Source organism: Martes martes, assembly GCF_963455335.1.
Source record: "Martes martes genome assembly, chromosome: 1".
NCBI lineage: Eukaryota > Metazoa > Chordata > Mammalia > Carnivora > Mustelidae > Martes > Martes martes.
In genome coordinates, this window is record NC_137888.1 from 93,004,535 (window position 1) to 93,017,537 (window position 13,003).

General features: G+C 34.4%; 1 protein-coding gene across 1 annotated transcript in view; it reads right to left on the minus strand.

The window, feature by feature from the left end:
* The window catches only part of PHC3 (polyhomeotic homolog 3), a 74,387-nt gene that overhangs the window by 24,877 nt on the left and 36,507 nt on the right, over nt 1-13,003 (minus strand). Inside the window, exons 8-10 of the mRNA XM_080802075.1 lie at nt 10,299-11,170; nt 5,052-5,202; nt 111-361 (exon numbers count right to left, since the gene is read on the minus strand). Of these exons, the coding sequence (XP_080658201.1) occupies nt 111-361; nt 5,052-5,202; nt 10,299-11,170 (1,274 nt within the window). The remainder of the gene's footprint in view (nt 1-110; nt 362-5,051; nt 5,203-10,298; nt 11,171-13,003) is intronic.

The window sequence follows — 13,003 nt, forward strand, 5'->3', positions numbered from 1 at the left end:
CAACTTTTTTGAAATAAAATTATTAGCATTTTATTAAAGAACAAATATACTACATTTAAAGATAATACCACTTGAATAATTGAAAAAATACAAATTTGCTTACTACTTACAGGAAATGGCTCCAATCCCTCCTGAATTACAAAGCCTTCAATAACATGGGTTAAGATCTGTGGTTTAACAATAGCCTGTGGAGGTTTGTTTTCTATACTGGGAATGCTGCTGGGCACGGACGCACTATTACTCCTTGTGGTAGCAGCTGGAAGTAAGAGTGGAGGTGGAGGAACAGAAACATGTGAAGGATCTGACGGAGATTTAATTACTGAAGCACTGACTGATGCCACAGCAGGTAATTCCACTTGCTCTGGAACAAAAAGTCATTTTTTTATCTTTAGCATTCTGTGCGGCAAGTAAGAAAAAAATTCAAGAATAAACATTATTAACAATAAGAGTCCACATCTGGTGCTTTAAAACACCATTCTAAGAACTTTCACTTAATCTTATGAGATAGAACCTACTACTATCCCCACTTTACAGAAGGGAATAACTTGCTCAAAGTGATTTTTCCAACCCTGGTTAAAAGAACGGTCCTGTAAGATACAAAAAGTGTTTTAAAATGTCAATTTAAGAATGATTATGAAAACTGTTGCTTTTTAAAAAAATTTCAAGCTACACAAATATTAAATTCCCTATGTTCCTGTTTATATATTCCAGATGCATGGGGGGAAAGGTACTCTGAAAGTATACTTAAATAAAAAAGGATCATCAAATCCACAGAATAAGTAGAGATTTTTACAGGACTACACAGCATCATCTTTATTTCATGTAGTAAGGCTAATCCAAATCTATGCACAATTTTTTTTAACAACTCTTCAGTGATACTGTGTATGTGAGTTTGGGGGAGCACTTTAGTATCAGGCAACTGCAAAATATCGGGTTGGATCACTGTGATCCCTCCCCTTCAAACTATGAAGACCGCAATAAGAGAGACTCCACAGCCTATGACAGACTTTACCTACCCATATGATAGCACCAAACCTTCACTGACTGTATGTACTAAAGTGGATAGATGGAACCGGCTGGCAGCTAAAAATATCCGTGATTACAGACGTCTAAAAAAAGTAACAAAAAAACAGCATATGTCTCAAGATAATACTACAACTTCCTGAACACTTACATGCCAGGTACTGTGTAAATGCCTCACATCCTGTAACTCATTTAACTCTCAAAACTAGCCCAAGAGTAGGTACTGTTGTTATCTCCATTTCATAGTGTGGAAACAGAAAAATAAAGTAACTTGCCCAAGGGCACACAACTAATTATGTAATGGAGCTGGAATACTAACCCAGGGGGTCAGTTCTTGAGATAATGCTCTTAATTGCTGGGGTAACTCCTCTCCACTAGTAAGAAAAGGGTTAACACCACTATTAAAGATGCTCAAAATACAGCCCAGTTGGGTAGAGAATAGGAATCCCTAAAGAATAAAATTTCAGCTAAGAAAATAGTGTACTGGGGCGCCTGGGTGGCTCAGTGGGTTAAAGCCTCTGCCTTCGGCTCAGGTCATGATCCCAGGGTCCTGGGATCGAGCCCCACATCGGGCTCTCTGCTCCATGGAGAGCCTGCTTTCTCCTCTCTCTCTCTGCCTGCCTCTCTGCCTGCTTGTGATCTCTATCAAATAAATAAATAAAATCTTTAAAAAAAAAAAAAAACCATGAATAACTTCATCTCTAAAAAAAAAAAAAAAAGAAAATAGTGTACTGATCATCTGTATAATCTCAGAAATGGAAAGGTTCTAACAGTTCACACTCAGAAACTGTGATTAATATCATAATATAGCTTATCACAGCACTATTATATGGCATTTATTAATGCCATATCAAATAATCCACCAAGGTAAATTGCACTGGAAAAACAGTTTAAAATTACACAATCCCTTATTAAAAACTAAACAAGAAAGTCAATAGAAAATGCTAGTTTGCTGATTTCGGGAACAAACACAGTATTGTACACCTGCTTTACCAAACTGGAGGACTCCAGGAAAATCCTATCCTACATGCCAAATCTTCACATTTACTCCTAGAGGAAAAGGGATAAAAATTATAAAACTCTAACGTGGGACTGAAAGGTATTTTTTTCTGTTTGAAGGAAAATATAAATCTATGGGATACTGAAAAATAAGATAAAATTTTAATGTCCCTTACAGATTTATAGATACTTTGTTATTTTAGAAATAAAAGCCACCTTAAGGCACCTGGGTGGCTCAATCTGTTAAGCATTTGACTCTTGGTTTTGGCTCAGATCATGATCTCAGGGTTGTGAGACTGAGCCCCATGTCAGGCTCCCAGCTCAACAGAATCTGCTTGAGATTCCCTCTCCCTCAGCCCCTCCCCGCAACTCGTGCCCTCCCTCTGTCCCTCTCTCAAATAAATAAATAAATAAATAAAAGCTTTAAATATATATATATATATATATATATATAGCTGTGTCAAGTAGAATATGGTTTGTTAAGAAGATACTGCTTGGTGTATGTTCTAATTAATTTTTATTTTTATTTATTTTTTTTTAAAGATTTTATTTATTTATTTGACAGAGAGAGATCAAGTAGGCAGAGAGGCAGGCAGAGAGAGAGGGGGAAGCAGGCTCCCTGCTGAGCAGAAAGCCCAACGAAGGGCTCAATCCCAAGACCCTGGGATCATGACCTGAGCTGAAGGCAGAGGCTTAATCCACTGAGCCACCCAGACGCCCCTCTAATTAATTTTTAGATCGTATGCACCCATCTTCTAACATCCTAAGTGTTGTTAAAACTAGAGCTGTAAGTTACTAACTTTTTGAAGAAGCTAATAGCTGTTACTTGCCAGTGTATAATCAGCTGTTAAAATAAAACATATGACAAACACTGATGTATTACAGTAGAACAAAAACACCATTATTGCACTCCCTAGATTTAAGGTAACTGGGAGAGAAAACACAACTGACAGAACTCTGTCTATTCACAGTCTCATTTTCTAAGCAAGATCTACGAGCTTTTTCCACCTTTTTTTATGGATGCTTTTCACTTCTAAAAAATTTTTAAAGATTTATGAAAACTGAATACTGGATGGAAATAAATCCCTCTATTTTTACAAGTCAGTTTATTTCATGATTTAATGCAAGTTATTCTAAAAGTCAATTTGTGCCTCCTTTTCTCCTCATACACACAGTAGTAAGTATGAAGTAAATTACAGGAACATTCAGAAGTCTACATTGTACTCAGACAATTTAGCCAGAGGGATTTGCTTGACAGGATCTTGCCCTGAATTCTTGAGGAAAAAAATATGAAGATGTTTTTGTGTTCCAATATTTCAGAAGTGTTTAAATTTTCTTTGTGTTACCATTAATAATGCTTTTTAGGTAATTAAATCACGCTCACAATGCAAGGTTAGTATCTAATTAAACTTTTATTTCTGTCTTTAAATCAAACTCCAGGCAATCTGCAGCAACATTAAATCCATTTTCAGTTCAGAGAAACTACAAAGATTTAATACTATAGATTTTCCTAAATCTATCTTTTGTGGTACTACTATGAATAAACACAGGCAATAGTATTAAACTTGTCTTAAACATTTTATATCATTTTACTGACTAAACATTTTCTATTTCTCAGCAGGGAGAAAATATTGGAAGAAAACTGATTTTCCCCCTTCTGTGCTTTCCAGAGATTCACACTGATAGTAAGGAAGGAAATCAGAGGGAAGGGAAGGGTTAGAGCACTGCCACACTTGAAAAAAAGAGAGAGAGGGCAAGGGTATCTTTGGTAGCAAAATCAATGTCCTGTTACAGTTTGTTTCCACATAGGTGATGGTGGTTCTTGTTTACTGTAAATAATCACAAGGGCCATGAGGAGTTCAGGAGAACTGAATACTTAAAGGAAGACTGAATCAAGGTTAGGATTATCTGGGTCAAGGGTCAGCAAACTTTCTCTGAAGAGCTATATGGGCTCTGCAACTACTCTTCTTTGCCACAGTAATGCAAAAGTAAAGACAATATTTGAATAAGTAAAGGCAGCTGTGTTATACAGAATAGTTTTTATGGACAATGAAATTTGAATTCAGGATGATTTTCACGTGGCATGAAATATTACTTTTCTTTTGATTTTTTTTTCAACCGTTTAAAAATTTTAAAACCATCCTCAGCTCATGGGCCATGCAAAAACAGGCAGCAGGAAAGATTTAAAGCATGAGCTATAGTTTGCCAACCCCAATCTAAATAAATTATTCATAAATTTTTAAAGAATCTGATAGTAGAGCATGCAGCTCTTGATGTCGGGGTCATGAGTTCAAGCCCCACGTTTAAAGGGGAAAAAAAAAGAAAGAAAAGTTCTTATTAAATAAATAAAAATAAAAATCTAACATGGACTATTGTCTTTTTTAGGACCTAGACATCTAGGTCATACTAATGTTTTAGTAAAACACCTAGGATTCACAGTCACTTTAACATTGTGAGGAGCACACAGCATGAGTAGCACTAAAGTAGTGTATAAAAATTTAAATACTTAAGGCCAAGAATTTTTTAATCCATGTCTCTAGTGAAAATTAGTGAGGTTTAATTTAAGAACTGTCTGGGAAAGAAGTGAGGACTTTTAAAAACAGACTCAACCTGGATCACAAGGAATTATGAGGAATGTCAGATATGACTCAGAACGCTTTGTGATTTCTGGAAAGCATAACTGGAATCTTTTAATAGTACACTGATTTATTCTAATTTTTAATGAATTATTCTAATTTATTCTAATTTTTAAACAATAGCTTGACACATGAATCTGAATGGGCATATAAAATGTATCTGTGCAAACTACTAAAAATTAGAATGCTACAGAATGTTTTTTATTTGTGGTTCCTCATTAACTGTTTTAACTGTTCCTCATTTTTAAAAAATCTTGAATTCTATCTGTATTTTGCTATAATTACACAATAGCTTAATACTATCTCCAGTTATGAAACTTAATTAAGTTTACTAAACTTTATTACTAACATTTACCTAATAGAAAATTCTCCAAAATTTAGGTATTTCCTTACCTAACAAAGGATGTTCAGAAGTCAAATCTTCTCTCCCCACAGTTATAGCTGCTGGAGACAGTGTGGGTGGTGGTGGGGTTCTGTCCATCCGGACACATTCATCTGACTCTTCAGGCATTTCTTCTTCACACACATCTTCTACTTGATAAACCTGCAATGACAAACCACACGACCTTAAAATGTTTCTAAAAATACATTTACTAAGGTGTTTCTAACTTAACTGAAAAAAAAATAATAAACTCTAAGTGTTTTAAATTTTAAAAAGACAGAATGATTATTTGACAGACTGAAAGGAAAACTTTAAAACAGCTCAAATAAGGCTTTTCATAATGCTTGACAATATTTCACTAAAAGAAAGCTGTGGGGCGCCTGGGTGTCTCAGTGGGTTAAAGCCTCTGCCTTCAGTTCAGGTCATGATCTCAGGGTCCTGGGATGGAGCCCCACATCGGGCTCTCTGCTCTGCAGGGAGCTTGCTTCCTCCTCTCTCTCTGCCTGCTTCTCTGCCTACTTGTGATCTCTGTCTGTCAAATAAATAAATAAAATCTTAAAAAAAATAAAAGAAAAGAAAGCTGTAGATCAGTATCTAAGATACAAAGTACTAAAGTTTCAAAAGGTGAAAGTCAAGTCAGAGCACATTTTTAATTTTGAGAATTAAAAAAAAGTTTTGATTTTATACATTCAAATAACTATTTGGGGAATTTACTATTGTTTCTATTAACTTCAACTGTCATAAGTCAAAATAAATACTAGTATTTTTCACAAGCCCACTAAGTAAATCTCCAAAATGACATATATCAGGAACTGTTTAAAGGATGATACCCCAGGCTCTTCTTTATTATATTCATGTGAACTGAAGATTAAATTATGAAAAGTAATGTCTGAAAACATACAAAAAAGGTATGCAATTATATCTTTAATTTTATGATCTACTCAAGAATCTAATGAAGTTTTTTTATAAGCTAGTATCAGGTAAACAGAAAATATATGTCCTTGAAATAATACACACACACACACACACACACACACACACACACACACACCCCTCCTAATAAACCAGTATTATTTTTAGTTCTTTAATACTGTTCCTTATAAAGGTTTTAAATTTTTAACTTAACAACCTTGTTATCTAATGCTAAAGAGCATACTGTAAGAAGAAAACATGGACTCAATCCGAGAAGGTACTATGTAACTTAAAATAACTTATTAATTATTCATTAAACTGAAGACTGTTTCCCAAGGCCACTTTTAGACTAGTTTGTCATCATACTTAACCATTATTTTTGAAAAATGACAGGCTACTAAAAACAAAGCCACAAAGCAGTTCTTTTCCTTTCTTTTATATACAAAGCTTATTACTTAAATTTACGAAGGTCATGAGTTTTTAAGATTACTTACCTAAACTGATTAATATTTCTAATAAACATTAAAACAAGAATCTCTCAACATTCACAAAAAACTTTGTGATATCTAATATTATATGTATTTTTAATCAAACTACTGAAAAAGTCTGGTGATTTGAAGTATATAAAATTAAATACAAAAATGGTTAAAATTAAAACTAGCATAAAGCATGTGTTATTAAAAGGACTATCAAGTTTCATCTACAAAGGAATAAATCTGGCAACAGTGATAGAGTTTAAAAAAAAAAAAACCAAAAAACCTAACTTTCCAAGCCTCTATTAAGAATAAAATATCTCAGGATGCCTGGGTGGCTCAGTCAGTTAAGCATCTGCCTTCAGCTCAGGTCATGATCCCAGCGTTCTAGGATCGAGTCCCGCAATGCGCTCCCAGCTCTCTCCCTCTCCTCCCTGCTCCTGCTCTCTTTTGCTGTCTGTCTCTCTCAACTAAATAAATAAAATCTTAAAAAAAAAAGAATAAAACATCTTAAAAAGAAAAACATGTCTTTTCCTTTGTTTAAAAATTTAGAAATCCTAAAAAAAAAAGTTTAAGAATCTTCCAGTTACTGATAATCTTATACCAATTATAATATCCAGAACTGTGATCTGATTCAACGAAGTAGACTACATTTTTAAAAGTTATTTGCTGCCAACCCTGCATCTAGAAACCTGTTTCATTGAGAGATTTCCTGTCTCATGTCTGGATGCTCAGAAGTAAAAACAGTTGCTTATTATTATATAGTACAATGGTAATTTTTTTTAATGACAATAATGTCCAATACAAGGAAGTCATCCAAAAGAAATGTCATGGGGGTTAAAGGGAAAAAAAATAAAATCTTCTACTGAGGAGCATCTGCTGTGTGATTACCTTAACTTGGCAGTGGTAGGGATGTTGATTCAGAGGTAATTAGACAAGTATGGTTTTATCAACCAGTTCAATTTTATCTGTGTAACATTCCTTTATTAGATATTATCTTTTCTTAAAATGTTGAAATTCTCTCTTTAATATTAATGTTGTCAGAAGTTTTTAAAACACATGCTACAGTAACTTTTAAGGAATCTAAGTTTGATTTTTGAGTTTAAAAACTCTGGTTTTTAAAAAATAATTTAAGAGTTTTAAAGGATAAGAGTCATAACATAAACAGCACATACTGAAATAATCCATCAAAGAATATTATAAAATATTTGTCATTCTTTATAGGTAAGCCTAACTATGTATACTTTCTTCCAAATCTGCTATGTAAAGGCAAAATAGGTTAATAAAAGTAAGCAACAACATCTGTCACAGACATCTGGCACCATGAGCATAAAAAATCCAAGGGCAACAACTAAAATATTGAATAAAGCGAAGAAATGGAGGTTTTACTCACAAGATCATCAGAAGACTGCACAATGCAATTTCTGTTTAGCTCATAACTACAACTATTCTAAAACCAGCAATGAGTGCCAAACTTACCTCAATAAAATACATTAGTCCCATCTGTCTTCCTTTCCTAAATAAACTGTAGAACATTTATTAGTTCTAAATTATCTACTCTGACGTATCTTATCATACCCAAATGTCAATGAAAAATCTTAGTTTTATAAATGTATCCTTTATAAATATATTTTTTAAAAAATACACTTTTACTTTGATAATTCACACTTAATCTTTTAAAATTTCACATCTCTTAAGAAGTAAATAGATATTATCTTTAAATATTTGAAACAACCAGGTAACTGTGAAGAGATGCATAATTCATGAAGAAACATGATTTGATAAAAAAAAAATGAGATCAAAGGTAATGAAAGAAAAACAGAGTAACAATAAATAGGGTATGGTACTAAAAGAAAGATAAAAGGTAAGAAAAATAACATAGGAACATCCATAGCAAGTATGAGCATACCAGTGACAACAGCAAAAGTTACTATTTCATGAGGGAAAACAAAAACTTTCAAAAATGAGAAAAATCTAGATTTTTTTTAAAAAATTGTTTTTAAAAGAAGACAGCAAGAACTACCAAGACCTCAAATTTTTTAGTTTTAATGTCTTATTATGTTGGTATTCCTATCCCAAATATGTTCCTCCAAAGTTTCCCCTAATAAAAACAATTAGAAAATTAGAAGGCATACTAAGAAATTTTACTTTTTACTTATTAAAGCCCAAATCACTGAGCTAGAAAGAATATAAATTTAAAATTTCTTAGAAATTACTGTACACTTGGAAGCCTATGTTTTATATTAAAATATTTATTGTAAATTCTTCAAAAATCTAAAAAAAGATACATGAGAACTGAATGACAAACTTATTTCTAGATGCCTATTGTTTCTATTGAGCTGTTTTAATAAAGGTAAATTAGAAGTGGAGTCAATTTCTTTTTTTTTTTTTTTTAAGATTTTTATTTATTTATTTGACAGACAGAGATCACAAGTAGGCAGAGAGGCAGGCAGAGAGAGAGAGGAGGAAGCAGGTTCCCCGCCGAGCAGAGAGCCCAACGCGGGGCTGGATCCCAGGACCCTGGGATCATGACCCGAGCCGAAGGCAGAGGCCTTAACCCACTGAGCCACCCAGGCGTCCCATGAAGTCAATTTCTTTATGCCTATTAACATCAATGGGGATGATAAGAATAAAGAATCTACAAATTTGCATCCTGAAAACCAAAATGCTTCCCATTAAGGAACAGACTTTGAAACTCCTTTCCTTTCTGAATTAATGATTAATTTTAAGTAATAAAATCTCTTCAGTGAAATCTGATACGAAACCTTCTTTGGGAAGACTATTTTCCTCAATTATAAATTCATTATTAATTTGAGCATTCTGCTTAAACATTTAGAGACCTTATTTCAATTTTTATTGTAAATTATTTTACAAATTTGAAAAGTCTTTTAGACAATGTTTTGTGTTTTTTTTTAAGATTCTATTTATTTATTTGACAGACAGAGATCACAAGTAGGCAGAGAGGCAGGCAGAGAGAGAGGGGAGGAAGCAGGCTCCCTGCGGAGCAGAGAGCCCAATGCGAGGGCTTGATCCCAGGACAATGTTTAAAAAAAACATTCCTCAAGCTAATTTTCTTTTCCAGGCAACATGTACCATTGCTAGAGGTTTATTCTGATAAATTTCACAATGATCTCAATTATTCAGAACTTTCATTCCTCCCAATTGATTTTTTTCACCCTCAGTATTCAATTTATCCACTCAGTTTTTTTAGCTTTTTAAATGAGAAACATTTAAAGTATATCTCTTCTCTTCATAGAAATTTAAAAATCAGAAGTTTAATAATTCTAAAAGATGGGCTACAGTTAATGTTTTTCGCAAAGCTGCATTCTCTCCTGGAGTAAATGTCTTTTCTACAAAATTTAATTACACAATATAATTTTACCCCAAAGTTACATCATACAAGCATACCTCCACCTTGAAGCCAAAGCCCATAAAGGCCCAGGACTTCAGAATGCACACAACCAAAAAGGTTAGGTAGATAAACCATACGTTTAAGAACATACAAGCCAACAGAAGGGATCTATGAAGGATAATCACCTTAAGAGAAAAAACTTTGTGCAGATGACACTGGTTCAAATGCATTCCCTTGGGGAAAAAAAATCAACTCTGTAAAGATAGCAGATGGATTTGTTTAAATAGTAATAAAATTAACGAGGGACTTTAATAACCATCACAAATTATCAAGCATGCAACCATACTACAACAAATGGCATTTTTTTTGCCCATACAGCATGTTTGTCAGACACTGACAGATGGAAATTTCAAGCTTTTTAAATTCAAAGGCATTTAGATCTAGCGATATAACATAATGTGGGAGAAAATAGTTTTTACTCTCAGTTCAGCAAGAAAGTCAAAGAGCTTCCAAGGGCTTACCACTGGTGGATCAACAGGTGCTGGTGGTTGTACTTGTAGGTTTACCGCAACAGTCTGTGGAGGAGGAAGAGTCTGAAATGGCAACTGGACCAAAGCTTCTGCAGCTGGAAGCTCCTCTTCCGACACCAAAGCATTCTGCACCAAAACCTGGCCCTGGGATAGAATTTCAGGCTGCACTTGTAAAGACTGCATAGACTGCAAGGGCAGTGGTGGAATCTGAGCTGGAGGAGATGCCGACATCTGCGGAGGGGTTGCAATTGGGATTGGAGAGGACTGCAGGGTTGAATACTGCTGGTGTGATGTTGGAGACACAATCTGCTGACCTGGGGACACCAAAGCGGACTGCTGAACTGGGCCAATGTGCACAACAGGGGAAGCTGGAAGTGGAAGATGGGATGGAAGATTCAGCTGTGCTGTGGGCTGCACCTGATTAGCAGTGGATTGCTGCAGGTTTGGCCCTGGCTGGAGAGCCGAGGACACAAGAGGGTGTGGCTGAATAAGGGCCTGTGGATGGATAATTATAGTAGGAGACTGACTTGGAGAATGAGGCGGCGGGGGAGACACCACTACAGACTGCTGTGCTGACTGTGACTGGCTAGGAGACATTGTTAAAGGAGGGGGATGGCTCTGAATTGGCGAGCAATGCTGTGACTGGGCATTACTAGGAGCTGGAGGAAGGCCATGGTTTTGGAGTGGCATACAGTGCTGGGATGGGGGTGGGTCTTGAGTTGGATTTTGAAGTGTGATTGGCTGAATTTGCTGTTGCTGCTGCTGTAATATCAGCTGATGATGGGAAACCTTAGGAGGTGGTGAATGAAGAGGAATCTGCTGATGTTTTATTAGAGGATGAGGCTGAATTGGAGGATATGAAGCTGTGAGAGAAAAAAACGACAATTAGTATTTTTTTCCCAAAATAGCCTAGAAATTTATAAACAAATCTAAAAGAGGAAAGTTTTCACATCAGAAGGTCTTAATCACCAAAAATCTATTATAAGTTTTCCCGACAAGAGTGATTTGAAAATATAATGACAAACAACTTTTCCTTGGAAAACTATAAAGATTTCATGAAACAGACTATAGCTGTGATAAGCCCCAAAAGAAAAAACAGCCTAAACAATTGATTCATACATCTGAAATATACACGATTTATTCTTATTAAATTATTAAATATACATGATTTATTCTTATTAAATTTATTCTTATTGAAGTTACCAGAAAATCTGCATTAACTTTAAACAAAGTTTATCTGAATTCCTTCTCTGGGAAGAAGAGGAGTATCCCAGAACAAATATAAGATCTATAAAAATCACTTCAAAATCATAAAAATGCAGTATCAAAATTCATAAAATAAAGGTCTCATAACTCTCTAGTCTATGTCTAAATAGTCTTCCAACTAACAGCCAATGTAATTATTTATAAAGCTTCCCAAGTAAGTTTCCAAATTTGAGCCAAGATGAAAAGTTGGTATTATTGGACCCAGGAACAGAAAATGTTTTGTATAACAAGTTAATTTAGCTAAGCAAAACACATGTGTGAATTCTACAGCATTGCTGAATAATCACTGTAACTAAGAAATAAAATTTCCGGGGCCATTCCAAAACCAGGACAGCACTAGTTTGGCGGCAATAAGTTCATGCTGTCTAAATAAAGGACCTAGTTTTACTTCTCCCCTGCCCCACCCAAAAAAAAACAACAAAAACAACAAAAAACCCTACAGTAATCTATAAAAGACAGTATCCGTTTTTTTTCCACAGAGGAGTCACTCACAACAGGGATAATATATATAAGAATTAGCAAAATCAAGTAGTAAATAGTTGTCCATATCATGCCTCTTCTACACACTAGTTTGTATGTTTACGCAGAGGGAGGTGCTGGTGAAACCCTCTCTAAATATAAATGGAAATGGGGTTCACTAGAAGATAAACTGAAAAGATTTCTTACTATCATACAAAGGCTGTATGCATTTTAAATAGGTCTAAAGAGAGGGCAAAACTTTCTTAATCTCAGAATGTTAAGATAAAGGCTGTTAACATCTTACATCTACTAACCATATTTGTGACAAAGGCCTTATAAAAACTTGTAACAACTTTTTAACATTCTTGCATTTGCTTAGTTATCATTTAAAATTGGGGGGGGTCCTTTAAGGAAATTAACATCTGATTAACATCTCAAAACACAGGCACTTAAAAGGTTCAAAATATCCAATTCTATTTTTTAAAAAAATAAGAGATTCATTCTAGACTTTCACCTAACAAAGTAATTTTCGCATAACTAGACTAGCACTTCAAACTAAGACTGAAAATTTTATGCCAGTACTTTATAAATGTGTTGATAAGGACTCTACGCTACAGGGCATTCAATAAAATCTCAGAATCCTAGAGTGCCTTTCCTTCAAAGGGCTGAAGGTGCTTTCACATTTCTCTCATCTGTTCTCACAAAATGCCTATGGAATAGGTTGGTATTATTTTTCCTCTTTTACATATGGGGTAATAGAGGTTTTGCCATCATAACAGCAAACAGCCACTTTAATTCAATTTTTAAAGTTATAACTAAAATACCATATTCTTGATGTACAATGGGTATCACATTTATGGAATAAAAGTTCTTTCTCAGCTCTAGTTAGTAAGCGATCTTTTATATTCTAGAACTGGTAATTTAATAGTATTCAATTAATACTTACACCTAAATTAAGCTTTTCTTTGATC